Source organism: Oncorhynchus keta, chromosome 11 (genome assembly GCF_023373465.1).
Source record: "Oncorhynchus keta strain PuntledgeMale-10-30-2019 chromosome 11, Oket_V2, whole genome shotgun sequence".
In the NCBI taxonomy this organism is placed as follows: domain Eukaryota; kingdom Metazoa; phylum Chordata; class Actinopteri; order Salmoniformes; family Salmonidae; genus Oncorhynchus; species Oncorhynchus keta.
Genome location: NC_068431.1, coordinates 2,623,135 through 2,645,854, shown reverse-complemented (window position 1 = coordinate 2,645,854; position 22,720 = coordinate 2,623,135). Strand labels below are relative to the sequence as shown.

Sequence of the window (22,720 nt, the reverse complement as noted above, 5' to 3'; positions counted from 1 at the left end):
GAGGCACGGTGAGAGGAGAGGAGAGAGTATGGATGAGAGGAGAGACAGTGAGAGGAGAAAGGATGGATGAGAGGAGAGGCACGGTGAGAGGAGAGGAGAGAGTATGGATGAGAGGAGAGACAGTGAGAGGAGAAAGGATGGATGAGAGGAGAGACACAGTGAGAGGAGAAAGGATGGATGAGAGGAGAGACAGTGAGAGGAGAGGAGAGAGTATGGATGAGAGGAGAGACAGTGAGAGGAGAAAGGATGGATGAGAGGAGAGGCACGGTGAGAGGATGGATGAATAGGAGATGATGGGTTGTAGTCAGTATGTATAGGAGATGATGGGTTGTAGTCAGTATGTATAGGAGATGATGGGTTGTAGTCAGTATGTATAGGAGATGATGGGTTGTAGTCCGTATGTATAGGAGATGATGGGTTGTAGTCAGTATGAATAGGAGATGATGGGTTGTAGTCAGTATGTATAGGAGATGATGGGTTGTAGTCAGTATGTATAGGAGATGATGGGTTGTAGTCAGTATGTATAGGAGATGATGGGTTGTAGTCAGTATGTATAAGAGATGATGGGTTGTAGTCAGTATGTATAGGAGATGATGGGTTGTAGTCAGTATGTATAAGAGATGATGGGTTGTAGTCAGTATGTATAGGAGATGATGGGTTGTAGTCAGTATGTATAGGAGATGATGGGTTGTAGTCAGTATGTATAGGAGATGATGGGTTGTAGTCAGTATGTATAAGAGATGGTGGGTTGTAGTCAGTATGTATAGGAGATGATGGGTTGTAGTCAGTATGTATAGGAGATGATGGGTTGTAGTCAGTATGTATAGGAGATGATGGGTTGTAGTCAGTATGTATAAGAGATGGTGGGTTGTAGTCAGTATGTATAGGAGATGATGGGTTGTAGTCAGTATGTATAAGAGATGATGGGTTGTAGTCAGTATGTATAAGAGATGATGTGTTGTAGTCAGTATGTATAAGAGATGATGGGTTGTAGTCAGTATGTATAAGAGATGATGGGTTGTAGTCAGTATGTATAGGAGATGATGGGTTGTAGTCAGTATGTATAAGAGATGATGGGTTGTAGTCAGTATGTATAAGAGATGATGGGTTGTAGTCAGTATGTATAGGAGATGATGGGTTGTAGTCAGTATGTATAGGAGATGATGGGTTGTAGTCAGTATGTATAAGAGATGATGGGTTGTAGTCAGTATGTATAAGAGATGATGGGTTGTAGTCAGTATGTATAAGAGATGATGGGTTGTAGTCAGTATGTATAGGAGATGATGGGTTGTAGTCAGTATGTATAGGAGATGATGGGTTGTAGTCAGTATGTATAGGAGATGATGGGTTGTAGTCAGTATGTATAGGAGATGATGGGTTGTAGTCAGTATGTATAGAGATGATGGGTTGTAGTCAGTATGTATAGGAGATGATGGGTTGTAGTCAGTATGTATAGAGATGATGGGTTGTAGTCAGTATGTATAGGAGATGATGGGTTGTAGTCAGTATGTATAAGAGATGATGGGTTGTAGTCAGTATGTATAGGAGATGATGGGTTGTAGTCAGTATGTATAGGAGATGATGGGTTGTAGTCAGTATGTATAAGAGATGATGGGTTGTAGTCAGTATGTATAGGAGATGATGGGTTGTAGTCAGTATGTATAGGAGATGATGGGTTGTAGTCAGTATGTATAAGAGATGATGGGTTGTAGTCAGTATGTATAGGAGATGATGGGTTGTAGTCAGTATGTATAGGAGATGATGGGTTGTAGTCAGTATGTATAGGAGATGATGGGTTGTAGTCAGTATGTATAAGAGATGATGGGTTGTAGTCAGTATGTATAGGAGATGATGGGTTGTAGTCAGTATGTATAAGAGATGATGGGTTGTAGTCAGTATGTATAGGAGATGATGGGTTGTAGTCAGTATGTATAAGAGATGATGGGTTGTAGTCAGTATGTATAGGAGATGATGGGTTGTAGTCAGTATGTATAGGAGATGATGGGTTGTAGTCAGTATGTATAAGAGATGATGGGTTGTAGTCAGTATGTATAGGAGATGATGGGTTGTAGTCAGTATGTATAAGAGATGATGGGTTGTAGTCAGTATGTATAAGAGATGATGGGTTGTAGTCAGTATGTATAAGAGATGATGGGTTGTAGTCAGTATGTATAAGAGATGATGGGTTGTAGTCAGTATGTATAAGAGATGATGGGTTGTAGTCAGTATGTATAAGAGATGATGGGTTGTAGTCAGTATGTATAGAGATGATGGGTTGTAGTCAGTATGTATAGGAGATGATGGGTTGTAGTCAGTATGTATAGGAGATGATGGGTTGTAGTCAGTATGTATAAGAGATGATGGGTTGTAGTCAGTATGTATAAGAGATGATGGGTTGTAGTCAGTAGTATAATGATGATGTATGGTTGTAGTCAGTATGTATAGGAGATGATGGGTTGTAGTCAGTATGTATAAGAGATGATGGGTTGTAGTCAGTATGTATAGGAGATGATGGGTTGTAGTCAGTATGTATAGGAGATGATGGGTTGTAGTCAGTATGTATAAGAGATGATGGGTTGTAGTCAGTATGTATAGGAGATGATGGGTTGTAGTCAGTATGTATAAGAGATGATGGGTTGTAGTCAGTATGTATAGGAGATGATGGGGTTGTAGTCAGTATGTATAGGAGATGATGGGTTGTAGTCAGTATGTATAGGAGATGATGGGTTGTAGTCAGTATGTATAGGAGATGATGGGTTGTAGTCAGTATGTATAGGAGATGATGGGTTGTAGTCAGTATGTATAGGAGATGATGGGTTGTAGTCAGTATGTATAGGAGATGATGGGTTGTAGTCAGTATGTATAGGAGATGATGGGTTGTATAGTGATGGTTGTAGTCAGTATAGGAGATGATGGGTTGTAGTCAGTATGTATAGGAGATGATGGGTTGTAGTCAGTATGTATAGGAGATGATGGGTTGTAGTCAGTATGTATAGGAGATGATGGGTTGTAGTCAGTATGTATAGGAGATGATGGGTTGTAGTCAGTATGTATAGGAGATGATGGGTTGTAGTCAGTATGTATAGGAGATGATGGGTTGTAGTCAGTATGTATAGGAGATGATGGGTTGTAGTCAGTATGTATAGGAGATGATGGGTTGTAGTCAGTATGTATAAGAGATGATGGGTTGTAGTCAGTATGTATAGGAGATGATGGGTTGTAGTCAGTATGTATAGGAGATGATGGGTTGTAGTCAGTATGTATAGGAGATGATGGGTTGTAGTCAGTATGTATAGGAGATGATGGGTTGTAGTCAGTATGTATAGGAGATGATGGGTTGTAGTCAGTATGTATAGGAGATGATGGGTTGTAGTCAGTATGTATAAGAGATGATGGGTTGTAGTCAGTATGTATAAGAGATGATGGGTTGTAGTCAGTATGTATAGGAGATGATGGGTTGTAGTCAGTATGTATAGGAGATGATGGGTTGTAGTCAGTATGTATAGGAGATGATGGGTTGTAGTCAGTATGTATAAGAGATGATGGGTTGTAGTCAGTATGTATAAGAGATGATGGGTTGTAGTCAGTATGTATAGGAGATGATGGGTTGTAGTCAGTATGTATAGGAGATGATGGGTTGTAGTCAGTATGTATAGGAGATGATGGGTTGTAGTCAGTATGTATAAGAGATGATGGGTTGTAGTCAGTATGTATAGGAGATGATGGGTTGTAGTCAGTATGTATAGGAGATGATGGGTTGTAGTCAGTATGTATAAGAGATGATGGGTTGTAGTCAGTATGTATAAGAGATGATGGGTTGTAGTCAGTATGTATAGGAGATGATGGGTTGTAGTCAGTATGTATAAGAGATGATGGGTTGTAGTCAGTATGTATAAGAGATGATGGGTTGTAGTCAGTATGTATAGGAGATGATGGGTTGTAGTCAGTATGTATAAGAGATGATGGGTTGTAGTCAGTATGTATAGGAGATGATGGGTTGTAGTCAGTATGTATAGGAGATGATGGGTTGTAGTCAGTATGTATAGGATGATGGGTTGTAGTCAGTATGTATAGGAGATGATGGGTTGTAGTCAGTATGTATAGGAGATGATGGGTTGTAGTCAGTATGTATAGGAGATGATGGGTTGTAGTCAGTATGTATAGGAGATGATGGGTTGTAGTCAGTATGTATAGGAGATGATGGGTTGTAGTCAGTATGTATAAGAGATGATGGGTTGTAGTCAGTATGTATAGGAGATGATGGGTTGTAGTCAGTATGTATAGGAGATGATGGGTTGTAGTCAGTATGTATAGGAGATGATGGGTTGTAGTCAGTATGTATAAGAGATGATGGGTTGTAGTCAGTATGTATAGAGATGATGGGTTGTAGATATGTATAAGAGATGATGGGTTGTAGTCAGTATGTATAAGAGATGATGGGTTGTAGTCAGTATGTATAAGAGATGATGGGTTGTAGTCAGTATGTATAAGAGATGATGGGTTGTAGTCAGTATGTATAGGAGATGATGGGTTGTAGTCAGTATGTATAGGAGATGATGGGTTGTAGTCAGTATGTATAGAGATGATGGGTTGTAGTCAGATGATGGATGTTGTAGTCAGTATGTATAGATGATGGGTTGTAGATGATGGGTTGTAGTCAGTATGTATAAGAGATGATGGGTTGTAGTCAGTATGTATAAGAGATGATGGGTTGTAGTCAGTATGTCATGTGTTACTGAGGCTGATGTTGATTGAAGGGTCAATCACTCACACACACACACACACACACACACACACACACACACACACACACACACACACACACACACACACACACACACACACACACACACACACACACACACACACACACACACACACACACACACACACACACACACACACACACACACACACACACAAGCAGGCACGCACGCAGGCACACACACACACAGATGCACTGTTCTTCACTCCTCATCTTACAGTACAGTACCTTGCCATTTGCTTCAGTTCCCTCTCTCTCTCTTCATCCCTCGTGTTTTATTTCTCTCTCTCTTCATCCCTCGTGTTTAATTTCTCTCTCTTCATCCCTCGTGTTTTATTTCTCTCTCTTCATCCCTCGTGTTTTATTTCTCTCTCTCTTCATCCCTCGTGTTTAATTTCTCTCTCTTCATCCCTCGTGTTTTATTTCTCTCTCTTCATCCCTCGTGTTTTATTTCTCTCTCTCTTCATCCCTCGTGTTTAATTTCTCTCTCTTCATCCCTCGTGTTTTATTTCTCTCTCTCTTTATCCCTCGTGTTTAATTTCTCTCTCTTCATCCCTCGTGTTTTATTTCTCTCTCTCTTTATCCCTCGTGTTTAATTTCTCTCTCTTCATCCCTCGTGTTTTATTTCTCTCTCTCTTCATCCCTCGTGTTTTATTTCTCTCTCTCTTCATCCCTCATTGTTTATGGGGCGGCAGGTAGAACTAGAATTTAACTTAACCCACTGTTCCTAGACCAGTTAACCCACTGTTCCCAGACTAGTTAACCCACTGTTCCTAGACCAGTTAACCCACTGTTCCTAGACCAGTTGACCCACTGTTCCTAGACCAGTTAACCCACTGTTCCTAGACCAGGTAACCCACTGTTCCTAGACCAGTTAACCCACTGTTCCTAGACCAGTTAACCCACTGTTCCTAGACCAGTTAACTAGACCGTCATTGAAAATAAGAATTTGTTCTTAACTGACTTGCCTAGTTAAATAAAGGTAAAATAAATAAAAACATTACTCTCCCTCTTCATCCCACATGTTTTTTTCTCTCTCTATCCTCTCTTCTTTCTTTCAAGAACTCCTCCTAACCTCCGCACATCTCCTCCTCTCCACTCCTCCTAACCTCCGCACCTCTCCTCCTCTCCACTCCTCCTAACCTCCGCACATCTCCATCTCTCCACTCCTCCTAACCTCCGCACATCTCCTCCTCTCCACTCCTCCTAACCTCCGCACCTCTCCTCCTCTCCACTCCTCCTAACCTCCGCACCTCTCCTCCTCTCCACTCCTCCTAACCTCCGCACATCTCCTCCTCTCCACTCCTCCTAACCTCCGCACATCTCCTCCTCTCCACTCCTCCTAACCTCCGCACATCTCCTCCTCTCCACTCCTCCTAACCTCCGCACATCTCCTCCTCTCCACTCCTCCTAACCTCCGCACCTCTCCCACTCCTCCTCCTCCGCACATCTCTCCTAACCTCCTAGCCTCCTCTCCTCCTCTCCCACTCCTCCTAACCTCCGCACCTCTCCTCCTCCCAACCTCCGCACCTCCCTCCTCCTAACCTCCGCACCTCTCCTCCTCTCCACTCCTCCTAACCTCCGCACCTCTCCTCCTCTCCACCCTCCTAACCTCCGCACATCTCCTCCTCTCCACTCCTCCTAACCTCCGCACATCTCCATCTCTCCACTCCACCCTCTCTGTCTCTCCGCATCGATACATCCCTCGTGTCCTTCTCTCATTTCTACATTCAAAAATATGTGAGTGTGTCTGTCTGTGTGTGTACGCCCAATTTTTCAGTTTTTCCTAACCTCCGCACCTTTGTTAAAAAGTTTGAAATATCCAATAAATGTCGTTCCACTTCATGATTGTGTCCCACTTGTTGTTGATTCTTCACAAAAAAATACAGTTTTATATCTTTATGTTTGAAGCCTTAAATGTGGCAAAAGGTCGCAAAGTTCAAGGAGGCCGAATACTGTATGGCACTGTATGTATCTTATCAACGATCCTAATGTACAGCTTCAGTGATATGGCCAGGTGTTGGAGCAGAGACTGAAACCAATGCTCTCCAGGAGAATGACTGGCTACTACTGAGAGTTTTCTCAATTGTGTCTATCCTTGGCTACTGGAGAACAATGAATTAGGAGAAGGACATCTGAGTCTTATTATCAACTGGAATTTTGATAGGAATCAATACAAAATAGTTTGAGAAAGAAACATAGAATGTAGAATGTATGCACACATGACTGTAAGTCGCTCGTCTGCTAAATGGCATATATTATATTAACATTGTGTCCGAGAGCTGTGGCTGTTGTACTAGGGTCTGTGTCTGTTGTGCTAGGGTCTGTGTCTGTTGTACTAGGGTCTGTGTCTGTTGTACTAGGGTCTGTGTCTGTTGTACTAGGGTCTGTGTCTGTTGTACTAGGGTCTGTGTCTGTTGTACTAGGGTCTGTGTCTGTTGTGCTAGGGTCTGTGTCTGTTGTACTAGGGTCTGTGTCTGTTGTCCAAGGTTCTGTGTCTGTTGCACTAGGGTCTGTGGCTGTCCCTGTACTAGGGTCTGTGTCTGTTGTCCAAGGTTCTGTGTCTGTTGTACTAGGGTCTGTGTCTGTTGTGCTAGGGTCTGTGGCTGTTGTACTAACCTGTGTCTGTTGTACTAGGGTCTGTGTCTGTTGTGCTAGGGTCTGTGGCTGTTGTACTAGGGTCTGTGTCTGTTGTACTAGGGTCTGTGGCTGGTGTACTAGGTCTGTGTCTGTTGTACTAGGGTCTGTGTCTGTTGTACTAGGGCCTGTGTCTGTTGTACTAGGATCTGTGTCTGTTGTACTGGGGTTTGTGTCTGTTGTACTAGGATCTGTGTCTGTTGTACTAGGATCTGTGTCTGTTGTACTAGGATCTTTGTCTGTTGTACTAGGATCTGTGTCTGTTGTACTAGGATCTGTGTCTGTTGTACCAGCGTCTGTGTCTGTTGTACCGGGGTCTGTGTCTGTTGTACTGGGGTCTGTGTCTGTTGTACTAGGGTCTGTGTCTGTTGTACTGGGGTCTGTGTCTGTTGTCCTGGGGTCTGTGTCTGTTGTCCTGGGGTATGTGTCTGTTGTCCTGGGGTCTGTGTCTGTTGTCCTGGGGTCTGTGTCTGTTGTCCTGGGGTATATGTCTGGTGTCCCAGGGTCTGTGTCTGTTGTCCTGGGGTCTGTGTCTGTTGTCCTGGGGTCCTTGTCTGTTGTCCTGGGGTCTGTGTCTGTTGTCCTGGGGTATATGTCTGGTGTCCCAGGGTCTGTGTCTGTTGTTCTTTTTGTTAGATGATTCAGGACATTCTATAATACCTCTTACTGGTTAAACTACTACAGCTGAGGCAGTATAACACTGTAATACATATTAGCCACTACTGTCTGGCCCGTGAGACTTATAGTAGATGTTGTGAGAATTAATAGTAGATGTTCTGACTGTACATTGTTGTCTTATAGACAGGCATCAGCAGCCAGCAGCATCTGGGTGGCAATCACGCTACATCAACAGCCCTATCAGCATGTCGTGGGGACCCAGAGAACGAGCATTCACACATACTTAATCTTGACTGACAAACATGAGGGTACCTTGCAAGCCATCTGGCTCACTGGGCTGTTTTGATGAGCTTTGTCTTTGGTCCCTCATCCAGTCAGGGTCTGTCAAACTTGAACACTTTTTCTACAAACGACAATCTACGACACTGACGTTTACACAACTGAGGCGAATCCCGTGGTAGCAGAGTTGAGGGACAGAGCGTCGCATTAAACACATCTGTTTGAGAAACAGAAATATTTGTGTTTTAATTTACAAAATGCCGCCAGGCAAATAGCCATGTAAAAAAACAGCTGATTTTTAACCCACGTTCTTTTGTCCAGGGAATTCTCTGCGTTTGGTTCTTCACATGTATCTGAATGAAGAAAGCATCGTAACAAGGCACATGAAGAGCCTACCGAAGCAGTTTCTGTTAATGATGGTGAAGGCCCTTCTACCGCTGCTAATAGTTTTGGTGATGTGCCAGCACTAAGCTCACATTGTGATTCAGCTCTATATAATAAGAGTATTGTGGATAATTGTGATTCAGCTCTATATAATAAGAGTATTGTGGATAATTGTGCTTCAGCTCTATATAGTATGAGTATTGTGGATAATTGTGCTTCAGCTCTATATAATAAGAGTATTGTGGATAATTGTGCTTCAGCTCTATACAATAAGAGTATTGTGGATAATTGTGATTCAGCTCTATACAATAAGAGTGTCGTGGATAATTGTGATTCAGCTCTATATAATAAGAGTGTCTGGATAATTGTGATTCAGCTCTATATAATAAGAGTATTGTGGATAATTGTGATTCAGCTCTATATAATAAGAGTATTGTGGATAATTGTGATTCAGCTCTATATAATACGAGTATTGTGGATAATTGTGATTCAGCTCAGCTATATAATAAGAGTATTGTGGATAATTGTGCTTCAGCTCTATATAATAAGAGTATTGTGGATAATTGTGATTCAGCTATATATAATAAGAGTATTGTGGATAATTGTGATTCAGCTCTATATAATAAGAGTATTGTGGATAATTGTGATTCAGCTCTATATAATAAGAGTATTGTGGATAATTGTGATTCAGCTCTATATAATAAGAGTATTGTGGATAATTGTGATTCAGCTCTATATAATAAGAGTGTCGTGGATAATTGTGATTCAGCTCTATATAATAAGAGTGTCGTGGATAATTGTGATTCAGCTCTATATAATAAGAGTGTTGTGGATAATTGTGATTCAGCTCTATATAATAAGAGTGTCGTGGATAATTGTGATTCAGCTCTATACAATAAGAGTATTGTGGATAATTGTGATTCAGCTCTATATAATAAGAGTATTGTGGATAATTGTGCTTCAGCTCTATATAATAAGAGTATTGTGGATAATTGTGATTCAGCTCTATATAATAAGAGTATTGTGGATAATTGTGCTTCAGCTCTATATAATAAGAGTATTGTGGATAATTGTGATTCAGCTCTATATAATAAGAGTATTGTGGATAATTGTGATTCAGCTCTATATAATAAGAGTATTGTGGATAATTGTGATTCAGCTCTATATAATAAGAGTATTGTGGATAATTGTGATTCAGCTCTATATAATAAGAGTATTGTGGATAATTGTGATTCAGCTCTATATAATAAGAGTGTTGTGGATAATTGTGATTCAGCTCTATATAATAAGAGTATTGTGGTTGTGATTCAGCTCTATATAATAAGAGTATTGTGGATAATTGTGATTCAGCTCTATATAATAAGAGTATCGTGGATAATTGTGATTCAGCTCTATATAATAAGAGTATTGTGGATAATTGTGATTCAGCTCTATATAATAAGAGTATTGTGGATAATTGTGATTCAGCTCTATATAATAAGAGTATTGTGGATAATTGTGATTCAGCTCTATATAATAAGAGTATTGTGGATAATTGTGCTTCAGCTCTATATAATAAGAGTATTGTGGATAATTGTGATTCAGCTCTATATAATAAGAGTATTGTGGATAATTGTGATTCAGCTCTATATAATAAGAGTATTGTGGATAATTGTGATTCAGCTCTATATAATAAGAGTATTGTGGATAATTGTGCTTCAGCTCTATATAATAAGAGTATTGTGGATAATTGTGATTCAGCTCTATATAATAAGAGTATTGTGGATAATTGTGATTCAGCTCTATATAATAAGAGTATTGTGGATAATTGTGCTCAACTCAAAGCAGCAGGAGCGGGTGAAACAACAGTAAAGGCTTTAGTTAGTTCCATGGAAGAGAGAGTTGATGATGATCCACAGTCAAGCTAAACAGTCAGTGAAGAAGTGTCTGTCTTTACAGGAAACGGACAACAATGATATAGATAGATCCAGTGTTTCGGACAAATGGAAAATCCTTTCGGGGTGTATTGAATTCTGAAACCAAAAGGTTGAAATATTTCTCAGAGAGAAGAGGGAACTGTAGATCCAGTTGAATATGTTCTTGGCGCAGGATTTGACACGCGATGCAAGGGAATCACTGGAACGTATGACCAGGTTATTGTTACAGATACATTCATGAACATACCCATTTTTGTTGACGTTTAGAGTCCATTAACAAAAATGCACACCTAAATTAAATGTGGCAGCCTGTGGATGGTCCCAAAGAAAGTCGACTTCGACATGCGTGATGGATCGTTAAGAAACATCCTCTCTTCTCAGAAGAGACTCGTGCTCTATTCTCAGAAGAGACGCGTGCTCTATTCTCAGAAGAGACTCGTGCTCTCTTCTCAGAAGAGACTCGTGCTCTATTCTCAGGAGAGACACGTGCTCTATTCTCAGAAGAGACTCGTGCTCTCTTCTCAGAAGAGACTCGTGCTCTATTCTCAGGAGAGACACGTGCTCTATTCTCAGAAGAGACTCGTGCTCTATTCTCAGAAGAGACTTGTGCTCTATTCTCAGGAGAGACTCGTGCTCTATTCTCAGGAGAGACTTGTGCTCTATTCTCAGGAGAGACTCGTGCTCTATTCTCAGGAGAGACTCGTGCTCTATTCTCAGAAGAGACTCGTGCTCTATTCCCAGAAGAGACTCGTGCTCTATTCTCAGAAGAGACTTGTGGATATTCTCAGGAGAGACTCGTGCTCTATTCTCAGGAGAGACTCGTGCTCTATTCTCAGAAGAGACTCGTGCTCTATCAGAAGAGACTCGTGCTCTATTCTCAGAAGAGACTTGTGCTCTATTCTCAGAAGAGACTCGTGCTCTATTCTCAGAAGAGACTCGTGCTCTATTCTAGAAGAGACTCGTGCTCTATTCTCAGAAGAGACTCGTGCTCTATTCTCAGAAGAGACTCGTGCTCTATTCTCAGAAGAGACTCGTGCTCTATTCTCAGAAGAGACTCGTGCTCTAATCTCAGAAGAGACTCGTGCTCTATTCTCAGGAGAGACTCGTGCTCTATTCTCAGGAGAGACTCGTGCTACTATTCTCAGAAGAGACTCGTGCTCTATTCTCAGAAGAGACTCGTGCTCTATTCTCAGTAGAGACTTCGTGCTCTATTCTCAGAAGAGAGTGCTCTATTCTCAGAAGAGACTGTGCTCTCAGAAGAGACTCGTGCTTCTCTCAGAAGAGACTAAGCTCTATTCTCAGGAGAGACTCGTGCTCTATTCTCAGGAGAGACTCGTGCTGGAGAGACTCGTGCTCTATTCTCAGGAGAGACTCGTGCTCTATTCTCAGAAGAGACTCGTGCTCTATTCTCAGAAGAGACTCGTGCTCTCAGCTTCTCAGAAGAGACTCGTGCTCTATTCTCAGGAGAGACTCGTGCTCTATTCTCAGAAGAGACTCGTGCTCTATTCTCAGAAGAGACTCGTGCTCTATTCTCAGAAGAGAAGAGACTCTCGTGGATCTATTCTCAGAAGAGACTCGTGCTCTATTCTCAGAAGAGACTCGTGGATATTCTCAGAAGAGACTTCAGCTCTATTCTCAGAAGAGACTCGTGCTCTATTCTCAGAAGAACTGTGCTCTATTCTCAGAAGAGACTCGACTCTATTCTCAGAAGAGACTCGTGCTCTATTCTCAGAAGAGACTCGTGCTCTATTCTCAGGAGAGACTCGTGCTCTATTCTCAGGAGAGACTCGTGCTCTATTCTCAGAAGAGACTCGTGCTCTATTCTCAGAAGAGACTCGTGCTCTATTCTCAGAAGAGACTCGTGCTCTATTCTCAGAAGAGACTCGTGCTCTAAGAAGAGACTCGTGCTCTATTCTCAGAAGAGACTCGTGCTCTATTCTCAGAAGAGACTCGTGCTCTATTCTCAGAAGAGACTCGTGCTCTAATCTCAGAAGAGACTCGTGCTCTATTCTCAGGAGAGACTCGTGCTCTATTCTCAGGAGAGACTCGTGCTCTATTCTCAGAAGAGACTCGTGCTCTATTCTCAGAAGTGACTCGTGCTCTATTCTCAGGAGAGACTCGTGCTCTCTTCTCAGGAGAGACTCGTGCTCTATTCTCAGGAGAGACTCGTGCTCTATTCTCAGAAGAGACTCGTGCTCTATTCTCAGAAGAGACTACTCTATTCTCAGAAGAGACTCGTGCTCTATTCTCAGAAGAGACTCGTGCTCTATTCTCAGAAGAGACTCGTGCTCTATTCTCAGAAGAGACTCGTGCTCTATTCTCAGAAGAGACTCGTGCTCTATTCTCAGGAGAGACTCGTGCTCTATTCTCAGAAGAGACTCGTGCTCTATTCTCAGGAGAGACTCGTGCTCTATTCTCAGGAGAGACTCGTGCTCTATTCTCAGAAGAGACTCGTGCTCTATTCTCAGAAGAGACTCGTGCTCTATTCTCAGGAGAGACTCGTGCTCTATTCTCAGAAGAGACTCGTGCTCTATTCTCAGAAGAGACTCGTGCTCTATTCTCAGAAGAGACTCGTGCTCTATTCTCAGAAGAGACTCGTGCTCTATTCTCAGAAGAGACTCGTGCTCTATTCTCAGAAGAGACTCGTGCTCTATTCTCAGAAGAGACTCGTGCTCTATTCTCAGGAGAGACTCATGCTCTATTCTCAGAAGAGACTCATGCTCTATTCTCAGAAGAGACTCGTGCTCTATTCTCAGAAGAGACTCGTGCTCTATTCTCAGGAGAGACTCGTGCTCTATTCTCAGGAGAGACTCGTGCTCTATTCTCAGAAGAGACTCGTGCTCTATTCTCAGAAGAGACTCGTGCTCTATTCTCAGAAGAGACTCGTGCTCTATTCTCAGAAGAGACTCGTGCTCTATTCTCAGAAGAGACTCGTGCTCTATTCTCAGAAGAGACTCGTGCTCTATTCTCAGAAGAGACTCGTGCTCTATTCTCAGAAGAGACTCGTGCTCTATTCTCAGAAGAGACTCATGCTCTATTCTCAGAAGAGACTCATGCTCTATTCTCAGAAGAGACTCGTGCTCTATTCTCAGAAGAGACTCGTGCTCTATTCTCAGGAGAGACTCGTGCTCTATTCTCAGGAGAGACTCGTGCTCTATTCTCAGAAGAGACTTGTGCTCTATTCTCAGAAGAGACTCGTGCTCTATTCTCAGAAGAGACTCGTGCTCTATTCTCAGAAGAGACTCGTGCTCTATTCTCAGAAGAGACTCGTGCTCTATTCTCAGAAGAGACTCGTGCTCTATTCTCAGAAGAGACTCGTGCTCTATTCTCAGAAGAGACTCGTGCTCTAATCTCAGAAGAGACTCGTGCTCTATTCTCAGAAGAGACTCGTGCTCTATTCTCAGAAGAGACTCGTGCTCTATTCTCAGAAGAGACTCGTGCTCTATTCTCAGGAGAGACTCGTGCTCTATTCTCAGAAGAGACTCGTGCTCTATTCTCAGGAGAGACTCGTGCTCTATTCTCAGGAGAGACTCGTGCTCTATTCTCAGAAGAGACTCGTGCTCTATTCTCAGAAGAGACTCGTGCTCTATTCTCAGGAGAGACTCGTGCTCTATTCTCAGAAGAGACTCGTGCTCTATTCTCAGAAGAGACTCGTGCTCTATTCTCAGAAGAGACTCGTGCTCTATTCTCAGAAGAGACTCGTGCTCTATTCTCAGAAGAGACTCGTGCTCTATTCTCAGAAGAGACTCGTGCTCTATTCTCAGAAGAGACTCGTGCTCTATTCTCAGAAGAGACTCGTGCTCTATTCTCAGAAGAGACTCGTGCTCTATTCTCAGAAGAGACTCGTGCTCTATTCTCAGAAGAGACTCGTGCTCTATTCTCAGAAGAGACTCGTGCTCTATTCTCAGAAGAGACTCGTGCTCTATTCTCAGAAGAGACTCGTGCTCTATTCTCAGAAGAGACTTGTGCTCTATTCTCAGAAGAGACTCGTGCTCTAATCTCAGAAGAGACTCGTGCTCTATTCTCAGAAGAGACTCGTGTTTTAACAATGTACAAATGGTAAAATAGTTAAAGGACACAAGATAAAATAAACAAGATATGGATATGGGTTGTATTTACAGTGGTGTTTGTTCTTCACTGGTTGCCCTTTTCTCGTGGCAACAGGTCACAAATCTTGCTGCTGTGATGACACACAGTGGTATTTCACCCAGTAGATATGGGAGTTTTTCAAAATTGGATTTGTTTTCGAATTCTTTGTGGATCTGTGTAATCTGAGGGAAATATGTCTCTCTAATATGGTCATACATTGGGCAGGAGGTTAGGAAGTGCAGCTCAGTTTCCACCTCATTTTGTGGGCAGTGAGCACATAGCCTGTCTTCTCTTGAGAGCCATGTCTGCCTACAGCGGCCTTTCTCAATAGCAAGACTATGCTCACTGAGTCTGTACATAGTCAAAGCTTTCCTTAAGTTTGGGTCAGTCACAGTGGTCAGGTATTCTGCCGCTGTGTACTCTCTGTGTAGGGCCAAATAGCATTCTAGTTTGCTCTGTTTTTTTGTTAATTCTTTCCAATGTGTCAAGTAATTATCTTTTTGTTTTCTCATGATTTGGTTGGGTCTAATTGTACTGCTGTCCTGGGGCTCTGTAGGGTGTGTTTGTGTTTGTGAACAGAGCCCCAGGACCAGCTTACTTAGGGGACTCTTCTTCAGGTTCATCTCTCTGTAGGTGATGGCTTTGTTATGGAAGGTTTGGAAATCGCTTCCTTTTAGGTGGTTATAGAATTTAACGGCTCTTTTCTGGATTTTGATAATTAGTGGGTATCGGCCTAATTCTGCTCTGCATGCATTATTTGGTGTCCTACGTTGTACACGGAGGATATTTTTGCAGAATTCTGCGTACAGAGTCTCAATTTGGTGTTTGTCCCATTTTGTGAAGTCTTGGTTGGTAAGCGGACCCCAGACCTCACAACCATAAAGGGCAATGGGCTCTATGACTGATTCAAGTATTTTTAGCCAAATCCTAATTGGTATGTTGAAATGTATGTTCCTTTTGATGGCATAGAATGCCCTTCTTGCCTTGTCTCTCGTTCACAGCTTTGTGGAAGTTACCTGTGGCGCTGATGTTTAGGCCAAGGTATGTATAGTTTTTTGTGTGCTCTAGGGCAACAGTGTCTAGATGGAATTTGTATTTGTGGTCCTGGTGACTGGACCTTTTTTGGAACACCATTATTTTGGTCTTACTGAGATTTACTGTCAGGGCCCAAGTCTGACAGAATCTGTGCATAAGATCTAGGTGCTGCTGTAGGCCCTCCTTGGTTGGTGACAGAAGCACCAGATCATCAGCAAACAGTAGACATTTGACTTCGGATTCTAGTACGGTGAGGCCGGGTGCTGCAGACTTTTCTAGTGCCCGCGTCAATTCGTTGATGTATATGTTGAAGAGGGTGGGGCTTAAGCTGCATCCCTGTCTCACCCCACGACCCTGTGTGCAGAAATGTGTGTTTTTTGCCCATTTTAACCGCACACTTGTTGTTTGTGTACATGAATTTTATAATGTCGTATGTTTTACCCCCAACACCACTTTCCATCAGTTTGTATATCAGTCTCTCTCTCTCTCTATAGTCTCTCTCTCTATAGTCTCTCTCTCTCTCTCTCTATGCTCTCTCTTTCTCTGCGCTACCTCTCTTTCTCGCTCTGTTGTTCCGTTCCTCTATTCCTACCCTCTGCCATGTTCCTCTCCTCTCTGCCATGTTCCTCTCCTCTCTGCCATGTTCCCCTCCTCTCTGCCATGTTCCTCTCCTCTCTGCCATGTTCCTCTCCTCTCTGCCATGTTCCCCTCCTCTCTGCCATGTTCCTCTCCTCTCTGCCATGTTCCCCTCCTCTCTGCCATGTTCCTCTCCTCTCTGCCATGTTCCCCTCCTCTCTGCCATGTTCCTCTCCTCTCTGCCATGTTCCCCTCCTCTCTGCCATGTTCCCCTCCTCTCTGCCATGTTCCCCTCCTCTCTGCCATGTTCCCCTCCTCTCTGCCATGTTCCTCTCCTCTCTGCCATGTTCCCCTCCTCTCTGCCATGTTCCTCTCCTCTCTGCCATGTTCCTCTCCTCTCTGCCATGTTCCCCTCCTCTCTGCCATGTTCCTCTCCTCTCTGCCATGTTCCTCTCCTCTCTGCCATGTTCCCCTCCTCTCTGCCATGTTCCTCTCCTCTCTGCCTTGTTCCTCTCCTCTCTGCCATGTTCCTCTCTGCCATGTTCCTCTCCTCTCTGCCATGTTCCTCTCCTCTCTGCCATGTTCCCCTCCTCTCTGCCATGTTCCCCTCCTCTCTGCCATGTTCCCCTCCTCTCTGCCATGTTCCCCTCCTCTCTGCCATGTTCCTCTCCTCTCTGCCATGTTCCTCTCTGCCATGTTCCTCTCCTCTCTGCCTTGTTCCCCTCCTCTCTGCCATGTTCCCCTCCTCTCTGCCATGTTCCCCTCCTCTCTGCCATGTTCCTCTCCTCTCTGCCATGTTCCCCTCCTCTCTGCCATGTTCCCCTCCTCTCTGCCATGTTCCTCTCTGCCATGTTCCTCTCCTCTCTGCCATGTTCCTCTCCTCTCTGCCATGTTCCTCTCCTCTCTGCCATGTTCCTCTCCTCTCTGCCACGTTCCTCTCCTCTCTGCCATGTTCCTCTCCTCTCTGCCATGTTCCTCTCCTCTCTGCCATGTTCCTCTCTGCCATGTTCCTCTCCTCTCTGCCATGTTCCCCTCCTCTCTGCCATGTTCCTCTCCTCTCTGCCATGTTCCCCTCCTCTCTGCCATGTTCCTCTCCTCTCTGCCACGTTCCTCTCCTCTCTGCCATGTTCCCCTCCTCTCTGCCATGTTCCCCTCCTCTCTGCCATGTTCCTCTCTGCCATGTTCCCCTCCTCTCTGCCATGTTCCTCTCCTCTCTGCCACGTTCCTCTCCTCTCTGCCATGTTCCCCTCCTCTCTGCCATGTTCCCCTCCTCTCTGCCCTCTCTCTTTCATTTTGGTACCAGCTGACTTGACAGTAGTAGTGCCAATAAAAGTTTTCCAAAAGATGTCTCTCCTCTCCGAAGTTATGTTGCTGGTGTGGTGCTGTGTGTCCCAACTAACTCCCTCTTTCGTCTGTCAGGTTCTGGAGGTGTAGAGCTACTCCTCGTCCTGTGCGGCCTGGATCTCTCCTCCCCCTGTCCCAGGGACTGTATCTGCTACACCTCTCCCAGCACCGTATCCTGTCAGGCACACAACTTTCTGTCTGTCCCAGAGGAGATCCCAGCCCAGAGCGAGAGGGTCTTCCTGCAGGTAAGAACCAGTTGATTACTCAACCATGTGTAGTCTAGGAAATTAAAAAAGCATTTGTACTAAAAAAAAATGTAATGCTGAGTGTCTTGGACTTCTTCTTTTGGAATAGTTTTGTCTAATTATAATTTCTAATGTTGCCGTCCGTCAATGTTGCCATCCGGTTTCCAAAGAGCCAAATCCAGACCCTAAGCAGCGATCTCGTCCTTTGTTTCTCTCCATTCTTCCAGAACAACAAGATTCAGCGTCTGCTGCGAGGCCACTTCAGTCCCACCACGGTCTTGCTGTGGCTCTACTCCAACAACATCTCTTACATCCAGGCCTCCACTTTTCACGGCTTTGCCCGCCTGGAGGAGCTGGATTTGGGGGACAACCGTCACCTGAGGGCCCTGGCTTCAGACACCTTCCAGGGCCTAGGCCGCCTGCACGCCCTGCACCTCTACCACTGTGGGCTGCTCAGCCTGCCGCCAGGGATCTTCGAGGGGCTCAGCAGCCTGCAGTACCTCTATCTGCAGGTAGAGGAATAGAATAGAAAATCTTAGCTATATTAGATAGCTAGTGTCGTGGCAAATTGCAAGATTATTTTATAATGCTTCTATTGCATTATAATGGTTGTTTTATTTGACAGAATAGAGTGTTCTGTTAACTATTGTGTGTGTGTGTTCTACTGAAGATGGGCCTCTATGAGATAACACTGACAGAGGAGATTTACAATGTAACAAAGCAAAAATATTTTTATTTATTTTTATTTTGCAAATAAAAACAAAAACTGAAATATCACATTTACATAAGTATTCAGACCCTTTACTCAGTACTTTGTTAAAGCACCTTGGACAGAGATTACAGCCTCGAGTCTTCTCGGGTATGACGCTAGAAGCTTAGCACACCTGTATTTGGGGAGATCCTCCCATTCTTCTCTGCAGATCCTCCCATGCTCTATCAGGTTGGATGGGGAGTTTCGTTGCAGCACAGCTATTTTCAGGTCTCAGAGATGTTCAATTGGGTTCAAGTCTGGGCTCTGGCTGGGCCAGAGACTTGTCCTGAAGCCCCTCCTGTGTTGTCTTGGCTGTGTGCTTTGTGTCGTTGTCGTGTTGGAAGGTGAACCTTCGCCCCAGTCTGAGAACCTGCTCCAGAACGCTCAGGACTTCATCAAGGATCTCTCTATACTTTGCTCTGTTCATCTTTGCCTCGATCCTGACTAGTCTCCCAGTCCCTGCTGCTGAAAAACATCCTTCATCATAGGTTTCCTCCAGATGTGACGTTTCACATTCAGACCAAAGACTTCAATCTTGGTTTCATCCAACGAAATCAAATCAAATTTATTTATATAGCCCTTCTTACATCAGCTGATATCTCAAAGTGCTGTACAGAAACCCAGCCTAAAACCCCAAACAGCAAGCAATGCAGGTGTAGAAGCACGGTGGCTAGGAAAAACTCCCTAGAAAGGCCAAAACCTAGGAAGAAACCTAGAGAGGAACCAGGCTATGAGGGGTGGCCAGTCCTCTTCTGGCTGTGCCGGGTGGAGATTATAACAGAACATGGCCAAGATGTTCAAATGTTCATAAATGACCAGCAGGGTCAAATAATAATAATCACAGTAGTTGTCGAGGGTGCTCCAGATAATCTTGTTGCTCATGGTCTGAGAGTCTTTAGGTGCCTTTTGGCAAACTCCAAAGCGGGCTGTCATTACTGAGAAGTGGCTTCCATCTGGCCATTTTACCATAAATTCCTGGTTGGTGGAGTGCTGCACAGATGGTTGTCCTTCTGGTAGGTTCTCCCATCTCCTCAGAGGAACTCTATACCTCTGTCAGAGTGACCATTAGGTTCTTGGTCACCTCCCTGACCAGGCCTCTTCTCCCACGATTGCTCAGTTTTGCCGGGTGGCCATCTCTAGGAAGAGTCTTTGTTGCTACAAGCCGCGGTGGAGGCTGCGGTGGAGGTCGTGATGGAGGTCACGGTGGTGGTCACGGTGGAGGCCACGGTGTTCTTGGATAATGCAGAAATGTTTTGGTATCCTTCCCCACATCTGTGCCTCGATACAATCCTGTCTCGGAGTTCTACGGACAATTCCTTCGACCTCACGGCTTGGTTTTTGCTCTGACATGCACTGTCAACTGTGGGACGTTATATAGACAGGTGTGTGCCTTTCCAAATCATGTCCAATCAATTGAATTTACCACAGGTGGACTCCAATCAAGTTGTAGAAACATCTTAAGGATGATCAATGGAAACAGGATGCACCTGACCTCAATTTAGAGTCTCATAGCAAATGGTAAATAAGGTATTGTTTTTTTTTTGTTATTCTAAAACTCCTTGTTCCCTACTTTGTCATTATGGGATTTTGTGATGTCATTATGGGGTATTGTGATGTCATTATGGGATTTTGCGATGTCATTGTGGGGTATTGTGATGTCATTATGGGGTATTGTGTGTAGATTGCTGAGGGTTGATTTTTTTCTTAATCTATTTTAGAATAAGGCTGTAACGTAACAAAATGTGGAAAGAGTCAAGGGGTTTGAATACTTTCCGAAGGCACTGTAAACAGATCTTAATTTGACCAGTTTCTCCATGGAAGAAAATGTATCCTGCATCAGGAGGATTTGATTATATATCTATAATTTTAAAAAACATTCAAATGCTAAATTAGTTTAGATCGGCTGTGGGTTTCAGGGAATGTATGTTTCTACTAGGGTACTTTTTGATTTTCATGACAACAGAGTGATCAAATTAAGATACTACATCTGTATTTCTCTCCCCACTTCTCCCATCCCTCCTCCTCATCCCTCCACAGAACAACCAGTTGGAGTTCCTGGAGGATGATCTGTTTGTGGACCTGCTGAACCTCACCCACCTCTTCCTCCATGGCAACAAGCTCTGGTCCCTCCACCAGAACACATTCAGGGGACTGGGAGTCCTGGACCGTCTCTTACTACACCAGAACCGGCTACAGGTACAGACACTCCAAACTCTTTATTTTTTTCCCTTTTTTGTAACACTGAAGCTGTGTACTAGAGTCTGCGGAATTAGAGCTAGGCCAGCCAGCCCACCAGACAGCCCCAATGTCAGGACCTCCAGACAGCCCCAAAGTCAGGACCTCCAGACAGCCCTAAAGTCAGGACAACCAGACAGCCCCAAAGTCAGGACCTCCAGACAGCCCCAAAGTCAGGACCTCTAGACAGCCCCAAAGTCAGGACCTCCAGACAACCCCAAAGTCAGGACTACCAGACACATCAAAGTCAGGACTACCAGACACACCAAAGTCGGGCCCTCTAGACAGCCCCAAAGTCAGGACTACCAGACAGCCCCAAAGTCAGGCCCTCTAGACAGCCCCAAAGTCAGGACTACCAGACAGCCCCAAAGTCAGGACCTCCAGACAGCCCCAAAGTCAGGACTACCAGACAGCCCCAAAGTCAGGACTACCAGACACATCAAAGTCAGGACTACCAGACAGACCCAAAGTCAGGACTACCAGACAGCCCCAAAGTCAGGACCTCCAGACAGCCCCAAAGTCAGGACTACCAGACAGCCCCAAAGTCAGGACTACCAGACACATCAAAGTCAGGACCTCCAGACAGCCCCAAAGTCAGGACTACCAGACACATCAAAGTCAGGACCTCCAGACAGCCCCAAAGTCAGGACTACCAGACAAAAGTCAGGACTACCAGACACATCAAAGTCAGGACCTCCAGACAGCCCCAAAGTCAGGACTACCAGACAACCCCAAAGTCAGGACTCCAGACAACCCCAAAGTCAGGACCTCCAGACAGCCCCAAAGTCAGGACCTCCAGACAGCCCCAAAGTCAGGACCTCCAGACAGCCCCAAAGTCAGGACCTCCAGACAGCCCCAAAGTCAGGACCTCCAGACAGCCCCAAAGTCAGGACCTCCAGACAGCCCCAAAGTCAGGACCTCCAGACAGCCCCAAAGTCAGGACTACCAGACAGCCCCAAAGTCAGGACTACCAGACACATCAAAGTCAGGACCTCCAGACAGCCCCAAAGTCAGGACTACCAGACACATCAAAGTCAGGACTACCAGACACATCAAAGTCAGGACCTCCAGACAGCCCCAAAGTCAGGACTACCAGACACACCAAAGTCAGGACTACCAGACAACCCCAAAGTCAGGACTACCAGACAACCCCAAAGTCAGGACCTCCAGACAGCCCCAAAGTCAGGACCTCCAGACAGCCCCAAAGTCAGGACCTCCAGACAGCCCCAAAGTCAGGACCTCCAGACAACCCCAAAGTCAGGACCTCTAGACAGCCCCAAAGTCAGGACTCCAGACAGCCCCAAAGTCAGGACCTCCAGACAGCCCCGAAGTCAGGACTACCAGACAGCCCCAAAGTCAGGACTACCAGACAGCATCAAAGTCAGGACCTCCAGACAGCCCCAAAGTCAGGACTACCAGACAACCCCAAAGTCAGGACCTCCAGACAGCCCCAAAGTCAGGACTACCAGACACCTCAAAGTCAGGACTACCAGACAACCCCAAAGTCAGGACCTCCAGACAGCCCCAAAGTCAGGACCTCCAGACACACCAAAGTCGGGCCCTCTAGACAGCCCCAAAGTCAGGACTACCAGACAGCCCCAAAGTCAGGCCCTCTAGACAGCCCCAAAATCAGGACTACCAGACAGCCCCAAAGTCAGGACCTCCAGACAGCCCCAAAGTCAGGCCCTCTAGACAGCCCCAAAGTCAGGACCTCCAGACAGCCCCAAAGTCGGGCCCTCTAGACAGCCCCAAAGTCAGGACTACCAGACAGCCCCAAAGTCAGGCCCTCTAGACAGCCCCAAAATCAGGACTACCAGACAGCCCCAAAGTCAGGACTACCAGACAC

At 44.7% G+C, this 22,720-nt stretch overlaps 1 protein-coding gene across 1 annotated transcript in view; it reads left to right on the top strand.

Moving 5' to 3' along the window:
* LOC118380983 (reticulon-4 receptor-like 1) overlaps positions 1-22,720 on the top strand; it is a 277,946-nt gene that overhangs the window by 252,470 nt on the left and 2,756 nt on the right. The window contains exons 2-4 of the mRNA XM_052529102.1: positions 17,719-17,888; positions 18,116-18,400; positions 20,677-20,835. Coding sequence (XP_052385062.1) covers positions 17,719-17,888; positions 18,116-18,400; positions 20,677-20,835 — 614 coding nt within the window. The remainder of the gene's footprint in view (positions 1-17,718; positions 17,889-18,115; positions 18,401-20,676; positions 20,836-22,720) is intronic.